The 18,192-nt window shown below is 35.4% G+C and overlaps 1 protein-coding gene across 9 annotated transcripts; it reads left to right on the plus strand.

Annotated features, from left to right (window-relative positions):
- The first annotated feature begins 2,592 nt into the window (after positions 1-2,592).
- LOC121949865 (uncharacterized) lies at positions 2,593-16,661 on the plus strand. Of its 9 annotated transcripts, none has more exons than XM_088080478.1 (30): positions 2,593-3,057; positions 4,473-4,524; positions 4,626-4,643; positions 4,985-5,056; positions 5,419-5,511; positions 5,704-5,832; positions 6,739-6,816; positions 6,937-7,029; positions 7,101-7,193; positions 7,275-7,355; positions 7,765-7,842; positions 7,938-8,027; positions 8,472-8,561; positions 9,033-9,101; positions 9,190-9,282; positions 9,369-9,443; positions 10,325-10,414; positions 10,695-10,760; positions 10,878-10,976; positions 11,065-11,157; positions 11,241-11,318; positions 12,280-12,348; positions 12,426-12,518; positions 12,604-12,678; positions 12,809-12,892; positions 13,006-13,098; positions 14,979-15,047; positions 15,649-15,774; positions 15,871-16,027; positions 16,127-16,661. In XM_088080478.1, the coding sequence occupies exons 1-30, from the start codon at positions 2,608-2,610 to the stop codon at positions 16,587-16,589; spliced, it is 3,309 nt and encodes a 1,102-aa protein (XP_087936604.1). In that variant the 5' UTR covers positions 2,593-2,607; the 3' UTR covers positions 16,590-16,661. The 9 variants fall into 9 exon arrangements, with proteins under 9 accessions (XP_087936604.1, XP_087936605.1, XP_042351611.2 ...); XM_088080479.1 differs by having other exon boundaries at positions 12,619-12,678; XM_042495677.2 differs by having other exon boundaries at positions 11,244-11,318.
- The last annotated feature ends 1,531 nt before the right edge of the window (positions 16,662-18,192 follow it).

An 18,192-nucleotide genomic window follows, 5' to 3' on the forward strand; every position in this document is an offset into this window, starting at 1 on the left:
CAGTTCACCACCAATCAAAAATACACATCTTTCCTCTTTCCTGTAGTTATAGTACAGGAAAAGCCAATAAGTCTAGATTTTGGTGTGCGTTGCTGAGTGTTGGAGGTATTGGTTGAAGTGATGTCTGCCTTCTCTCCAATATAATAATAATAATAATCTAAATGGCACTTGGCAATTTAAAAAAAAAAAAAAATTTAAACTCGCCAGCAATGTCTCCAGAAATCATGGCCTGGCTGCTCAAGATAATCCACGACCTTGTTGTGAACAGCTTCATATGGGAACTATTTTATTTCTACAGAACTACACCTTCCAAATGTATCACTGTGCAGAGGCAAGCATCTAGTACCACTGAGCTAGCTAACATTTCACCTCAAGCTGTCACAAGTAAAGCCTCTTGGGCTTCCTTTTCTGTGGTTAGACAATTGGAAGGTGTAATTTGGTAGAGAGAAAATAGTTCCAACATGAAACTGCTCACAACAAGATTATCTTGAGTAATCGGTCATGATTTCTGGAGACGTGGCTATTGAGTTTTTGAAATGCATTTTTTTTCACACTTTGAGCACCACAAGCTGATTGACATCTAATTTTAGTAAACTGGGGAGAAGGCAGACATCTCCACGGCTGACATCAACACTCGGCCACTCTCACCAAAACAATCTAGATTGAAAAATAGCATTACAGCTAAGAGGAAAAACAAGTATTTTGGATTTGACAAATTATTCCCTTATTTTGTAATGTTATTACAGGTTAATCATACTTATAACATTGGTGTATTCTCCCAAGGTAGTCTAATATGTCCAGTGAGGTGCAAAAGTAATTTTCCAATTTCTTTGTATTATTTACATCGTTTTTACTGCAGTGTTTTCATACTGAATTAAAATTAGCATGATAAATAAAAAATAAATAAAATCTCAAGAAAATGTCATCATACAGATGAAATCAGGGTCTCAATTAAGTCAGATTCTATCAATTCAAGTATAATACTGGTAAACCCTTATGCCCCTCTTGCTTGAAGTCTCCTCTGTGAAATCCTCACTGACTACCACTATAAGTTTGAAGATGACAGATTGCAAAAACTTTCTTGTGATTTCATCAATCAAAACATAGGACACAGGACATGGCCAAACAGAGACACAAAAGAGACTATTTAATTTCTAAGTCAATTTAATTCATTAAAATTATTAATTTATTCATTCATTCATTTATTTATTTATTTTCTTTGCATCTATTTTTTAAATTGCAGATACACATTTAATGTACTGTATGAATAAACTTGCACACTCTTAATAAATGAATCAAAGTCCACATAATTCAATTTTTACTTTGAGTAAAAATTCTGACATTTTTCAAGATGTTAACCCATACTTATATTTTTCAAATTCTTCATCATCCAATCATCAAAGAGAAATACTTACCTCTCCTGTTCCCTCCGACTCCTGACAAATTAGAGTGCTGTTCAAAGAGATGCAGTTTGTCCTTTGGGATGATCAACATTCTCCTACCAAATAAATCTCAGTGATTGGAGTGTTTATAAATCCTAGGCTAAGCCCTCATTTTACGGGTTGCTTAGAAACACCGCCACTTTGGGGTTCCAAGTACCTTTTTAATGGCAGGACAGTGAACAGGCCAGATAATAGTGCACACCCAAGCCACAGAGCAATGGAAAAAAAAAAGTTTTTTAATGTGAAACCTGCAGGGTTTTTTTCTGTCGTACTCTGCATCCGTTTTTTGTTTTTTTTAGATGGATTTACTTCAAAATTTCCTTAGTTCAAATGAAAGAAACTCCACTGTCCGATTCATTCTCCGAGGAGGCTTTTCAAGGGGAAATTAATTAGCTGGGTCAGACTGACCCATGTCAAAGGGAGTAGGGATTTACCCAGCAGTTCAAGAAAGAAACAGGGTCAGTGCTCCTTTACTTCAAAAATGAGGACGGATGCAAAATTAAACAGTGAAAACAGTGTTCATGCAGAGGTTGTGTGCCTCTGATGAGCTGTCATTGAAGGTCAGCACATGAAAAGCTGAAATGAAAAGCTGCTATGTTGTTGATGAAGACGTTGGCCTCAGATTTAGAGGCTTGGGTGGGAGCTTTTATCTCAAGTTGGCTGCGAAACGGGCTCTCCACATTGTGGTAGAGACTAAATTGGATAATTAGAACTTTTTGGGAAATGCATGCAACTTTTAATGTTACTTGTCCTCTGACACAAGTGGAGAAAAATATATAACTATTATTCTATATTTGGAATGCATGATGCAATAAATGAAATACCCCATTTATTAAAGGAGATTTCAGGACACACACGCATGCACACACTCACAGTCTGTTGCTGAAAGTGCCCTGAAGGCTCTTTTGTAAATCCAGAGAATGTTCTCCTTGTTCCCAACTCATTTATTCCACTTCCATGTAATTTTGTGTAGGACAGACTGGTAGCAATATTGAGAGGAAGAACACCACGATGATGTGAAGCACCACACTGTGTTTTATTGTTGAAATATGTCCATTATCTGCTTCTAAATCAAGTAGGCCTGCCGATTTTAACTGTTTCCCAGATGCTTGTTGTTGCGCAATGCATCATGTGGTTCACCCCGTAGTTACAGACGGATCTTGACATGTTTATTTCACTCAGACAGCTCCAGCGTAGTTTCCCTCTGACGCCTCATCTGTTGGCAGGCGGTCAGAAATGTGCTGTATGTGCTTGTGAATTTCAGAGCTCAGATCACTCTGCAGAGGAGGAGCAGCAAGCAAACATGAAGGAGAAGAGTGGAGTTTTCCTGCTGCTGCTGGGGATGTCAGTGCTGTTGCTCCTGACCTCAGCAGGATTTGTGTTTCTGCTGGTTCGACAGAGAGAGCTGATGGAGGACCTGGTCAGGTTGGATGCCGAGATGCAGCTGCTGTCACAGAGCTGCAGGTTGCATGCTGGCTCCCCACCTGTGGACCTCGCTGATAAGGGAGAACTGAAGATGCTCCACCGCCGCAGGAGAGACCTGGAGGGAGAAGAAGCAACACAAAGCCAAGAGGAGAAGGATATGCTGATGCTGATGACATACTCCATGGTTCCTGTAAGATAATGACACTTGACAGAATGACAGAATTTGCATCACTGCAGCTACTTTTGCAGCATTAAACAAATGCAAAAATGACAAGAAACATAAAATTAACATGACATAACACAATATATAGGCAATATATTCAAGACCGTTCAACAGACGTGATCATAGGGTTGAGTGGTGCACCAAAGAGTACTTTAAATCTTAATATTGTGGAACCCTATATAACTGATTTACCTATTGATTTGAACGGATTTGAGCTGTGATATCTGTGCAGATTTTCCTTTGGTGGAGCAGTTTTGACTTTAAAGTGGTGGACAAACACTTGTACCATTTAATGTTACAACACTGTAAAATACTCATAATCACACAGTAAAAAAAAAAAAAGATTTTGTCAGTTTGCTCCAAAAAACTTAATGAATTCATTGGTTTTTTTTGCAGAGAGGTTTAGTGTGTTTTTTCTAGGATAGTAGACACCTAAATGCTTTAATGTTGGCTTTTTATAAGATTACAGAGCAGGGGAGCAATCGACAACTGTTTGCTGTCATCTTTTATAAAATCATTTCCTCTCTTTTCCCTTTTGGGATAAGAGGTATGTCCATGTAATGCAAAGAATCCGACAGTCTGTTTCAGAGATCTGGTTTTCCACTGAGTGATTTCTGGATAAATACTTTGAGCAGTGGAGCGTGACCCCTCCTCCTCCCTCTACTGTACTCATATCCGATGGGAACTGGCATCTCTTCAGAGGGCACTACTGTATTCATGACAGCACATGTATCAGTAATACTCAAGTATTATACCAGAATGAAGTCTAGTTTCATTATTAGATTAATAATCAACAATAATAATGAAGGCTGCAACTAATGATTATTTTCATTTAAAATAATTATTGGCATTGGATTATATTAAGGAATGTTAGAAAATAGTGAAAAATGCTCCTCACAGGTTCCCAGTACTCAAGGTGATGTCTTTAATTTTTTTTTTAATGTTTTGCTTGATCAACTGTCCAAAACCCAGAAAATTATCAATTTACTATAATCAAAGACTAAGAAAAGCAGCAAATATTCAAATTAAGAAGCAGTAGTAAGTAAATTTTTGGCTTAAAAAAAAACAAACTTTGAAGGTTAATTGATTATCACAAATGTTGCCAGTTAATATTGTGTCAGCACGTAATTATTAACTAATTTTTTGAGCTCTAATAATGGAAATCACGTGAAATTAAAAGAGTTGTAAACTTCTCTTACATCCTGAGAGCAAATGACACAGTTGCAGCTGACAAGATGTTTCACATGAAAGCAAGCAAAAGTGTTTGTATCACAGTGATTTCAAATACAACATTTTAACTTTTAGAGAGCATCAGGATGAAAAATCAAATCAAAATCAAAATCAAACTAACCTACTGTTGTTTTCCGTTTTCTTTATTTCAGGTCAAAGCCTTAATGGATCTGTGCAACAGCTCCAGAGGAGTTTGTCTAACAGGTGCACTTCATAAATATTCTGTTGATGGTTTTTATGGTTGCTAATGCTTTTACAGTATTTGATTTGTGTAAAAATATGTATTTATTTGTTGTTCTCCTTAGGCCCACCTGGACCACCAGGTAAAAACATGCACTTTAATTACTTGCATCACTCACTCAAATGGAGAGTTCACCCAAAATTAAAAATACATATTTTTATTCTTGCTTGTTTTGCTGTTTAACAGTCCAGATTGTTTTGGTGTGCGTTGCCGAGTGTTAGAGGTATCAGCTGTAGAGATGACTGCCTTCTCTTCAATGTAATGGAACTAGATGGCTCTCAGCAACTCACACCAAAAAAAATCTAGACTGATAAATAGTACTACAGGAAAGTAGAAAAAATGCTTTTTTTAAAAAAAAAAATTGATGGTAAACTATCCCTTTAAATTAAGCTGAAATACAGTTGCAATTTCTTTGCCCGTTAGGTTTGCCTGGTAGAGCTGGTTCACCAGGACCACAGGGTGTGCCCGGACCGCAGGGGAAACGAGGAAGAAAAGGTGAGAAATCAGTCATATCAAACAAATCCAATAATATTACCCCATTATGAGGCGTGCACCGGAACAGACAAACTCAGACAGTCAGTCAAAAGTTTCAGACAATCTCCCATTTGTTCAGCCATGATTGCATAACGTATGAATCCCACTCACTGTCCACGAGTGACTTTGGAAAGCTGCCACATGGACAGATTACATCTGAATCATGCTGGTTTCAGACTCCTGATGGCATCACAGACAAAAATATTACGTTAAAAGTAATCGAAGATTATCTGTTGGTAGGTGCACGATGAACACACGATCATCCTGTTTCTATTTTGTATTTTCAACTCAGTGGTTTAAACTAATGACCTGTCAATGACTAGGACCCCCTGGTGAAAAAGGAGAACCAGGACTTAAAGGAGATCCTGGGCCTCTACGACTGAAAGGCGAGACCTACAACGACATTCTCATTGAGGGTGAGAGATACACGTGCACGGCACATTTGAACCTGATCTGAGTAATGTGATTAACAGAGAGGAGGTCAGAAATTCTATTTTTAAGTTTCCTTTTAGAGCTTTACTGTTTTTATTTATTGTTGTTGACCAGCAGTATTGTTTATCAGGTCAGTTTTACATGTCTCACTTGCATTTTCTGTACTTTAATTCAAGGTCCTCCTGGTCCGAGGGGTCCACCAGGTCCAGCAGGCCCACCTGGACCAGCCTGTCCTGCTTGGTATTGTAATAAAGTGAGAAATGAGTTCATCAGAGAACACAACCAAAAAACCAACCTGTTGACGGGTGAGAACATCTCCACTGATTACACAACAAACCAGCATGATTGATTTTCACAACCAAAATGCTCTTAACAGAAATTACACCAAGACCTGATTGAAAAATACATATATTTTGAGTGATACCTGAAAAATCAACTCTTTGAACTTGTTATTTGATAAGTTAAAGTTGTGGGTCCATCATGCAGGATAATGTCTGTGGTCACCTTAAATTCATGTCTGTCACTGTAATAGTGAGCCAGTTTTTAAGGCGGCGTATCAAACATCCACAGAAACTTCTCTAACCACACTTTGGTCAGTGGAGTAACAAGTGCAGAGCCAAAATATGGTGAAACACAATTCTAATAAGCTAGTAAAATCCACTGTAACCAAATACATCTGACCACATGATTGTACTGGGACTTCAGAGATAATCAATCCAAGTTCACCTAAATTATGACCAACACAATAAATATAAATATATATTTATTTGTATTATTTGGAGGTTTATTTATTTATTTATTTTTTTAATTCAATTTACTTTTTAATTCTATTGTCTATACATTTTATTCCCCAACATGAAAGTCTAAATCAGAAAAAAATCTAAACATCTAAGCACTATTAAGAATGTAATTCTGGTTAGTTTATGATAATTATTTGTTTGTTTGTTTATTGGCCTAAATGTCTCATTTAAAAATATTGAGTCTAAGTCACATGTCGATTAGGTAAAGGTAAACATGACCTCAGTGTCCTCAGTAGTAGCTATAGCTCTGATCAGATGTAGTACACCATGAAGGAAAAAACACACAGTACTGACACAGTTTCTCAAGTCTACAAGAGGTAATCTTTGGTCATAAGGTTTTGGCTGTTAAACTGATTATTTTTTAGAGACATTTTCAAAAGTTTCATCTCTACTCTTATTCTGCACATTTAGATTCATCTCTTTCTCTGACTGGGGCGACCCTCAATGACACCGACACAGAAAACCGCAGCTCTACAATTAATAAGACCGGTAGGAAGAAATTCAGAAGTTACATTATGATTTAGATTATAGTCTGGTTGTGAGATTTAGGGTTTCTTATTCCTCTTTAATAAATAGGGCTGATAATATGTGATGTCTTTCTTTCCACAGAATCACCAACGGCACATCCACCCGATGAAAGACATGCTGACATGCTGAATGTTACCGCTTCTAGAAAACCTCAAGGCAAGAGTACGGACTCTGGTAAGCAACTGTGATAGAAAAACTTTGCTGTCAGACCTATAACATGTTTAACTTTTTCATTTTTTTTCTAGGTTTAGTATCGGTTCATCCAGGAGGTAGCTATGACATCTTGAATGATACCAATAGAGATAATGTCACAGAGGGGCCAATTAGATTATTAACAGGTATTCACTATGTTTTGTATTATAAGTAACAGTCTAATTTAAGGTGCTGCCCTCTAACACTGTTCTGTTTTCTTTCTACAGCTTTACTTCCTCCTGACCTGAGTCAAAACAGTGAGGCCTTCAACGGCAGCGGAAGCACTAATGATACACCCTTGAAAAATGGTAAGATACTGTGAGGAATCAAAATACCTGCATGTGTACATGCACTGGTGTAAATAACTTTTAAAATTAAATGCACCGATTTTTTTTTACATGCACTTTTTATTCTGTATTTATCTTTTTTTATCAGCATTTCTGTGATGGCAATGGGCAATTCTGACCGAAATTACTCTAATTCACAGTAAAACCACTAGGCTATATACAGTATTTGATATCAGTATTGACCAATTCACATGCATGTTTAGTTCAGTGTCACAGGAATACTTCACAGACAGATTTTTATTCATTCTACTGTTGTTTTGGGACAAGCTTACATTGTTTAATACCGAATAAGACTGTACTACATGACCACACTCTGCGTGGTTCAGTTTAAAGTTGTATTGTGATCCACATTCTGTTTTATTTACAACAGAGGTGGTATCACCTCATCCAGACACGTGGATTGAAACTGCCGAGAATATTGCAAAGACGTTAATAGACCTATTCTCAGGTAGGAGATACTGGGACCTATTAATAAAATTTTTTTGTCCTGAAGATGCGATCTTAACTTCGTACTGTAATTATCTCATTAAATCTTCTACATAGTATTACCAGCATCACATCCAACACACGAATCCAGAGATGGTTTTACTGTCACCGACTCTGAGAAACTTCGAGACGCAGATAAAGCATCTGGTAAGAAACCATTTGAGCGGCTCAAAGACTTTATTGACAGACCTCTTTATTGATTTTATTGTTTTGAATTGTTTTTTTACTTAATAGAAATTGTAGCATCATTTTAATAATCCCAATGTCTTTCTTAATATCAGAAAAATATATCTTCATATCTAAAAAAAACAAAACTTGTCATCACACAAACCACAGCTTTCTTGCATCATGATCCATTCCTCACAAATGACAACTGATTTTTAAAAAATGCATTTACAGTATGTTGTAAGGAAATCAACTCACGTTTATTCGGGACGTTTGTGTAAATATTAAAATCTTTCACTTAAAAAAATGAAAGAATGCAACTATACAAAAACCTAAGTTATCAGAAAAGTTATATAAAGTATGAGGTATCTTCAGAGAAGTGCTGCTGGTGACTGTGATGCTAAATGTAATACTCTTTACCTCTAGAGTCTGTATCATCGCGTATAGACTACAGCAACAACACCCTCCCTGACTCCAACACAGAGGATGTTACAGATGAACCAGTTAAAGTGACAGGTAGGAAATAATGTGTTTTATATTATAAATAAAATGAGTGACTGTAACTTCAGTACATTATATTTAAGTGGCACTGCGTGAATGAATAACAAATGAAAGTAATAAACAGTTTATTTTGGGTGGTGCATCACGTGACAATGTAAATGTAACAATATTACCAAAATCCTGCTTGTAATGCATTATATTACTTAGTTACTGCTAAAAATGAATATAATACTGTTATGCATTACCTTTCTTACTTTTGTAACTTGTTAACCCCAACATGGCTCTTAGCCTTCACAAGTGCATCTATAGGGATTAAATGAGTGTTACTGGACCCTTGGCAGGGCCTCGTGTGTTTGGCACCCCATATTTGGTATTTTTATTGATCAATTCACACATTTACTGTCAGTAGTTTTGCCTCCTCCCTTTAAAAAAGGGGGAATTTAATATTTGTTCTCTTCCAGCTGAATCGCACATTTCTTTCCACAGATTCACCGACTCCTCATCCAACTAACAACAGGGACGTCACTGACTCTGGGAAAACTAACGTGGAAGCTGGTAAATGAAGAAAAACAAAACATTTTAAACAGCAGGGAGACTGTACAAACCTAAATTTGAGTAAACTCAATACTTCTGTCGTTTCTAGAGTCAATATCATTTCATGGAGATGACAGCCATGGCACCTCGACCTATACCGAGAGAGAAAATGCTACAGAGGCACCAATAACATTATTAACAGGTCAGAAACACTCTGCTTGAATTATGAGTAAAGCGAGCGACTGAAACTTTAATACACTATATTAAATATTTAATTTCATTCAACAGCTCTGCTTTCTGCAGATCAAAACAGTGACTCCTTAAATAACGGTGACACCATCACTGATACATCCATAAAAAGTGGTAAGAAACTGTCTTTTAGTTTCACTATTTGGTATCTGTGTTGACCACAAAAAGAATAAACAGCCAACAGCATTCATGCGCTGGCTTCGTTATATTCTGCTGTGCAAAGGCAAAAGACATAAATTTTAACTTGATCAAAATGATTTCTAATCATTAGTGGAACCGTACAGACCGGCTCTATCATGTGGGCAAACATCCTGTGTCTCATGTGTTGTTTTATGTTGAAGTAGTGTGTTTTGTTTGCCTTAACTATGAAAAGTTCTGGAGAAACCAAGAAAAAAATCCCACAACTTCACTTAAAGGCTCCCTGGCTTTGTTTATCCATGCATGAACCTAAAAATAACAATTTGCAACAGTACATTTTTGGTATTGCAACTTTTAAGGTTAAGAAAAAATAATGCTGTAATGATTTTATTGAATTCAATTCAAATAATATGTTGTCAATATTTACTCAATTTAGTCCTAATAATGTGAGTTGGAAATGTGCCATCAAAAGAAAATCAAAGCAAAGTGGTTTTAAAAACCCCGAACAATTTATTTCCTCTTATTCATATTGCATGAAGTGGATAGTTACATGATAGATAATTTGTTTGTTTTTTGTCATAATTATTATCATCCAGTGACAAAGTATGATATCAAATTGCCTTGGCATGACCCTTTATTATTTGTCAGACAATGCAAAGGTAAAATACTTCCAAATACGGGTCAAAGGACAAGTTGGAGCCCAAGATTTTTATGCAGAGAAATAATTTCATCTACAATTCAGAAGTTACACATTCATGATTTAGATTTCAGTCTGTTTGTGAGACCTCAGGCTTCTTGTTCCTCTTTTATGTTATATGATATATGACTGATAATATATGATGACTTTCTATCCACAGAATCACCAACAACACATCCGGCCGATGAGAGCAGCTACATACTGACTGTTACCGGTTCTAGAAAACCTCAGGACAAGAGTACAGACTCCGGTAAGCAACCGTGATAGAAAACGTCATTTATTTAAAAAAAAAGAAAAAAGAAAAGAAGACTTTGCTGCACAGCAAATCCACATTAAAGATGTTTTTCTTCAGGTGAGTTGAGGTCTCTTCTCGTTGTAAAGCAAAATTAGACCACAATCACAGTTCAGTACAGTTTAAGTGAATATTGAAGGTTTTTTTAATAGTTGTTGAACACTCAAAATATATCTACTAAAACTGTGGATTTTTAATGAATGAGAAAATGTGACTTTGTTTATTTTTATTTCTTTAGACTCTTCATATTCACCCCAGAACAACAAGCCAAATTTGTCGAGCAACGAGAGACAGACAGAAACTGGTGAGTAATCTATGAGCTCCAAATCACAGGAATATACAGCAATAAATTATATGAGAGTAATGACTTTTTTAAATATTTAATCATTTATTTAATAAACATTTGTGCCATCTCTTTTAGTTGGATCTTATCTTTCTGCAGAATCACCAACTCCGGGCTCAACTGACAATAAAAGAGACGTCACTGACTCTGAGAAACTAGACACAAACATGGAAGCTGGTAAACAACTGTCCTGAGCAGCAGAGGGACGATGAAAACATACTTTAACTGTATGAAAAAACACGCCCTTTACTTTTATCTGTTTTAGAGTCAGTATCATTTCATCAAGACAACAGACGCGACGCCTTAAACGATACCAAAGGAGAAAATGGTACAGAGGCACTAATACAATTACTAACAGGTAGGAAACACCATTTTTAGATTGTAAGTAAAGCAAGTGAACATAACTTTGAAACATTATATTTAATGTTTTATGTCATCTAGCAGCTGTACTGTCTGAGGACCAAAACAGTGACTCCTTCAGTAAACAAGCAACGCTTATTGATACATCCATGAAAAGTGGTAAGAAACCAGTAAAACCATTGAAAAATCACATATATATAGCATCTCTTTGAATTCTTTGAATGCAAAGAGGTTCATTCTGAAAATGTTCATCAATTTACTAAACAGTTGATGAACAACTAGAGATGTCTTAAGAAAAATAAGTTCATTTTCAACAATATGTCTAAGTTTTTCAACGTTCAGTCTGCTGCTCACTGTCATCTGATGTGCATTTTTTTCATGTTTTTCCCTCTGTGATGCTGGATTCACCACACCTGAGTGAAGCTCTGAACGGGGCCTTAACAATAGTGTTCCAACACAGATATTTGCTGTTTTTGTTGTTTTGATAATTGTATTTGGGTCATGGTGGAAAAGCCTCTCAAGCAGTATTTCACATGAAGTAGGCTACTCACTGGCACGTCCTAGCATGTTACTTTCAAAATGTAATACATTACATATTACTAGTTACCTTCATTTGACTGGGAAAACTTGATAACATCACTGTCTGTGTAGAGCAAGACACAAAAAGCTTGGGGATTTTTTTTTCTGATGGCAGAAGTGATGCTATGTGAATGAATGACAAATGAAAATCGTTTATTTCGGTTGGTAAGGCATCACATGACAATGTAAATATAATAATATTACCAAAACCCTGTTGTTAATGCATTATATTACCTAGTTACTGCCAAAAAATGAATATAATACTGTAATGCATTACTTTTGTTACTTTTGTAATGTGTTAAACCCACCACGGCTCTTAGCCTTCACAAGTGCATCAGTAGACATCCAGTGAGTATTATTGGACCCTTCAGTGGACCCTCAGACCGTATGTTTGGCACCCACGTTCTATTGGTTTCACTGATTGATATCTTGTGTTGATCAATTCACACATTTACTGTCAGTACTTTTTCATCCTCCCTCAACAAAAGCGAGAATTTAATATCTGTTCTCCTTCAGCTGAATCTCACATTTCTTTCCACAGATTCACCGACTCCTCATCCAACTAACAACAGGGACGTCACTGACTCTGAGAAAACTAACGTGGAAGCTGGTAAAAAAACAAACATTTTAAACAGCAGGGAGACTATAAAAACCTAAATTTGAGTAAAGCCAATACTTTTTTTTTAGAGTCAGTATCATTTCATCGAGATGACAGCCATGGCACCTCGACCTATACCGAGAGAGAAAATGCTACAGAGGCACCAAGAACATTATTAACAGGTCAGAAACACTCTGCTTTGAATTATGAGTAAAGCGAGTGACTGAAACTTTAATACACTATATTTAATTTAATTTCATTCAACAGCTCTGCTTTCTGCAGATCAAACCAGTGACTCCCGCAATAACAGTGGAACCATCATTAATAAACCTATGAAAAGTGGTAAGAAACTTTTGGTTTCCCTATTTGGTATCTGCATTTATCACATATGTAGTGACAATATATTTTCTCCCAAAAGAGGGATATTTAAAATCTGTTCTCTTTTGGTTTAACCTCATTTTTCTTTCTGCAGAATCAACAACTAAACATCCAGCTGACGACAACAACAGAGACGTCACTGATTCTGACAAACACCCAGACACAAACATGGAAGCAGGTAAACAACTGTTTTGAGCAGCAGGTAGACTCTAAAAAAAGGCACACCTAAAACTGAATATATGGAGAAAAAAATAGAAAAAAGTTCAACCCAATACTTTCATAATTTTCTAGAGTCAGTGTCATTACATCAAGATGACAACCAAGACACCTTGAAAGATACCAAAAGCAAAAATGCTTCAGAGGCACTAATAAAAGCATCAACAGGTAAGAAAGGCCATGTTTTAAATTGTCAGTAAAGTCAGTCACCCTAACTTTAAACATTACATGTTACAAAGTTACAAAGTTTTATTTAACTAGTGCAGTGCCGGGTCAAATCATTCCACTTGTTTATTGATCATGTTTCTTTACTGCCCCCTGGTGGTGATATGGTGTAATTACAAAGAACCAAATATAGTTACACGCTGTGCCCACCGGAGGGCAGTGTAGAGAGACTTGTAATATACATATGCCATAATATTGTAATAACTGATAATAATAATAACTGATTAGCCGATAATGTAAGTCTAAAAAACCCTCTTATTTAATGTTTGATTAAGATTATCTTAAAGTGTCAGAAGATTGTAATTGTAGTATTTTTATAATACATTTTTCATCATTTTATTGTATTTTTTTCTATTCTACATTCATTTTATTGCCTTTTCCAGTACTTTCCATTGATTTTTATTTTCTCTCAATATTTATTGATCTGTTAATTTATTTGTTTATTTCGCTTATTGATTTATTTGATTTCTTAAAAATTATTTATTTATAATCGTGTCTTTGCTGGCTGCCCTCTGGTGATCTCATTGCGTAATTACATAAAACAAAATGTAGTTACATACTGTGACCACCGGAGGGCAGTGCAGAGATGTTGTAATATTCAAAAGGCATAACATAGTATGTTATTGCTAAGACCCTTTTAAATAAAGTTTTAATTAGATTTTTTAAATGTGTTAGTACATTGTGGTTGTATTTTTTCAAAGTATATACATTTGTAAAGAATTTTATTGTATTTTTTTATACTGCATTTCTGTTATCGTTTGCCATACTTTCCCTAATTTTTTTCCTCTTAATATTTTTACAATCATTCATTCATTATCTTTTTTTTTTTAATAATCATGTCTCTTCACAGCCTTCCGGTGGCCAAGGTGCGCACTTACACATAACTAGCTGTAATTACACACTATGAGCATCGGAGGGCAGTGTAGAGACAGTGTTGTAATAGTCAAACGTCATAGTGTGATATAATTGTTTACAGTTATTATAAAAGCTCTTTTTATTTAATGTTTAACTAAGATTGTCTTAACATGTTAGACAATTAAAACTGTAGTGATGTTATAGTAGTTTTCATAATTTTAATGTATTTTTCTTTTTTGTATTCATTTTTATTGTCTTTTGCGGGACATTGCTTAATTCTTTATTTCCTCTAAGTATTTTTTATTCATTAATTTGCCTTTTAGTTGGTTTGTCTGAATATTTTAATTATTAGACTGTTATTTTACTTATTTATAATTACATCTCTTCACTGCCCTCCAGTGGACACAGTGCGTAATTACACACAACCAAATGTTATTAATTTTTAATTGATTTTTAATTACGATTGTCTCTTGTGTTAATACATCATAGTTGTAGTATTTAGTATTTTATTATATTTAGATATTTCTACTGTTATTTTCTGTTGTTGTCTATTACCACACTTGCCATATTTCTTTATTTCCTCTTAATATGTTTATATTTATTTATTCATTAATTTAGATGAATGGATCTTGAGACATGTGGAGAACAAACACATTCTCACACACACAGAGATTCCTTAAGAGGTGTTTTGTGTACCCTTTTAGGTTTAAGTATTGACTCACATTCACATTCATATTTTGTTGTTTATATTTCTCCTTTCTCTCAGATCCCATCTTTTATCTTTAAAATGTTATATGTAAGATTATTTTATTCCAAGGCATAATGATACACATTACCGGTGGCAGAATTCAAAATCACCACAGATCACCACTTTTATTGACTAAAAATAGATTTAAAAAATCCACCGTAGTTTTATATTTGTGATATGTGTGATATGAATGATTCTTCTCTTCTTGCGTTTTGTTTAGACTCTTCATATCAACTCCAGATCAACAACAAGATCAACGCGACAACTAATGAGAGAAGGACAAAAACTGGTCAGAACATTTTGTAAAATCACACTTCAAATTAGGCACGTTTTATCCATCTCTATCTGTCTATTAAATACAACCCAGTGGTCAGAATAAATAAATGTTGGCTTTGTTCGTTTCAGCAAACCATTGATATTTTACAAATGTATGCTGGGTTTCTTGAAACTTAAGGTTTTGAATTTCATGTTATGAAAATGCTATGTTTAAGTTGTGGTGAGGTTTAGGCACAAAAACCTAGGTTAGGCTTTAAAAAAACTGTGTTTTTTTTTTTTTTTAAACAAACCAAAACATCCTCCACTTATAGAAATACTTGGTATTCTAAAGTATATTTAATTAACTGTTTGTTTATCTGTAATTTCTACATTGTAAAATAAAGGCAGAGCGTATTTAAATTTATTCAGTAAAACTTTACGTCCTTCATGTTAGACTCACATTTCAATTTACTAACCTCTCCTCCTTACAGAAACTCATCTGATATACATGTAGTTTTACTTTGTACACATGTAACGTATCTGTGGTTTGCAGTAATGTACAATGCCAACGTTTAAGGGACTGGGCTGCTGGATAACTTATTCAAATGTTGAAGCACATATTTTCTTTCATTTAGAGTGCAACATTAAAACTATTAAATGTTCGGTGAAAAACAACAATACTGAGAGCACTTTTGGCGCCTTGATGTCCGATGCATTTCGGCTGGATGACGGCCGATACTGGTTGGCTGATCATTTTTCAGGTGATTTTTTTCTATAATATCAACCACAAGTTGTTCATCACAAAGATTTGTGAGTTGTTGTGGGTTTATTTAAACACGGACACATTTCTTCCTCAGGTCGACTTTTGGTGGAGTACAGGAACTTATCTGAATTTATACAAGCTTCAAAACACTTCAAAATTCTCGACATCAGCAGGTTCTACCAGGGCTGCGGTCATGTTGTTTACAAGCAGTCGCTTTACTTTCACCACGCAGGAACAAACAGGCTCATAAAGTGAGTTTTTTTTGTGGGTTAAATGTTGTCACTGCCTTATTCACTCACTGATATATTTTCCTGTACACTCAGCTTCTTAATTTGATTAATATTTTCCAGATTTGACCTGAACACGGGGAGGAAAAACACTCTGATCATGGCAAACAGCAGGTATAACAGTCTGAATTATCTCTTCCGCAACTCAAAGACGTATTTCAAGTTTTCTGCGGATGAAAACGGCCTGTGGGTCATTTTTGCATCCGATACAGATGATGATACAATGGTTGCGAAGATTAACCCTGACGCATTCTTTGTGGAGTCAGTTATTAACACTCATTACCCCACAACTAAAGCAGGAAATGCTTTCATTGTGTGCGGGGTGGTGTATTTTACAGACAACAAAGACAGGCGAGTTACATACGCCTTTGATTTAAAGAAAGAGACTCTCCTGAATGCAAGTTTTGATTTGAGGCCAGCTAACGGCACCCTGGCTATGCTGTCATATTATCCCAACAAAAGGCTTCTGTATATGTGGGACAACAGCCGTGTGAAAATCTGCAAAGTTAAACTCAAACTGGCTTAAACAAAAATAACCACAAACCTTGTAAAAAGAGCAATAAAATTATTATTAATAAAATCTTTTAAGAATCTTAAATGGTTTATGTCAATTTTTTGCAACACTAGCCTGATTTTGGCACGGGGCAAAGGTGCTGGTAATGTTAAATAACTCACGCTGGATGTCATGGCTTTTTTATTTGATTTGATTTATTTTAAACATGTAAAAAATGAAACAGAGACATTATTATACAAAAGCAGGCAGAAAAAATCGTAATATTTACAGACAATGAATTTTTGTTTTAAAAAAAGGTCACATTTATTTAATCTCACCCCTTTTCCATAAATCATTGGATTTGAATTAACCAGCTTCTTCATTAAGCCTATACTCTAATTAATTAAGCATATATGCAAACACCCACATACCCCAATTCAAATATCTACAATTTTTCATTATTATTTACAACAAAAAAGAGGAAGACAAACTAGGAGAACATAAATATAAAATAACCAAATAAATAAACAATAACCCCTGTAAACACCTGTTGATTGTCAAACCCCCTCCTCATCCCTGTACCTTGTGAAAATCATATTTTTATACATGATTTTAATCTGGTTTATGTTCGGATATTGAAATAGCTCCACATTAAAACTGTTCCAGCTCCACAATTTAAACAAAAACTTTTCCTGGTGGTACGAACATTATATGTTTTGAAATGAAAATTTCTCCTTAAATTTGAACCACCCTTTCTTGTTTTACACATTTGTTGTTTCCAAGAGACCACAGTGCTGGACTTATGCAGCACAACATGGTGAATGGTGAGGGAGATTTTGTACATTTTTACTTTTGTTGCGAGTCACAGAGGTGCAACAGTCTGCTTTCATGAATGGTCCATTCATATTGGAGTTATGTCACAAACTTTGTCACAATATTCAATCTTCAAATTGATTTTTTTAAATGTTTATCCTACAATTATACAATTCCAGATGTTTCATGTACAGGTAAACTGCAGGTAGATGATGTTAGGAAATGCATCAAAAGAACGGGCCCGAAGGCATCAGGAGCTGATGAGTTTCTGCTGTTTGAGCACAGAGCAGACAAACAGTCACTGCTATGCAGCTCAGAGGAGCTATAAAGCCTCACAGTAACACTTGTGAACACACAGCAAAAAAAGCAGCATGCCTGTTTATAAAAGAGCCTCCACCTGCAGAAAAGCCAAGACTGGATTAACAACTAGGCACAGCAGACAGACCCTCTAACACAGTGCAATTCACTTCTTACATACACTTCTGCAGCCGCATGCTTCTCAGGCTGTAATGCAGGCTTTAAATGTATACATGTGGGTTGTTTTGCAGGTTATAACTCTCATCATGAAAGTGCGCTTTGAAGCAGACACGCAGAGGAGTTTAATATAGATATTAGCTAAAAGAGAGAAGAGAAACAACATTGTTCAAATACTTAATACCACGATAGACACACCTGTATTTTGTGTTTTGTGTGTGTATTTGTGGATGTGTGCTTGCTGATGTATGTGTGGCATTTATTATGTATTTGTATATGTATTCTTGTGTATGCACTTGTGGATATATTTTCTTTTCTTTTTACTATTTTGACCATTAAAAGACCTCCT

Source organism: Plectropomus leopardus, chromosome 7 (assembly GCF_026936395.1).
Source record: "Plectropomus leopardus strain MGB_pleo_1.0 chromosome 7, ASM2693639v1, whole genome shotgun sequence".
Lineage (NCBI taxonomy): Eukaryota > Metazoa > Chordata > Actinopteri > Perciformes > Serranidae > Plectropomus > Plectropomus leopardus.

Bases quoted from the DNA above. Each gene is read 5' to 3' on its own strand.
- LOC121949865 (XM_088080478.1), top strand. From the start codon at position 2,608: ATGTTTATTTCACTCAGACAGCTCCAGCGTAGTTTCCCTCTGACGCCT. The intron at 5,057-5,418 runs GTGAGAAATCAG...GTCAATGACTAG, and splicing joins GGGGAAACGAGGAAGAAAAG to GACCCCCTGGTGAAAAAGGA. The intron at 10,977-11,064 runs GTAAACAACTGT...TATCTGTTTTAG, and splicing joins AGACACAAACATGGAAGCTG to AGTCAGTATCATTTCATCAA.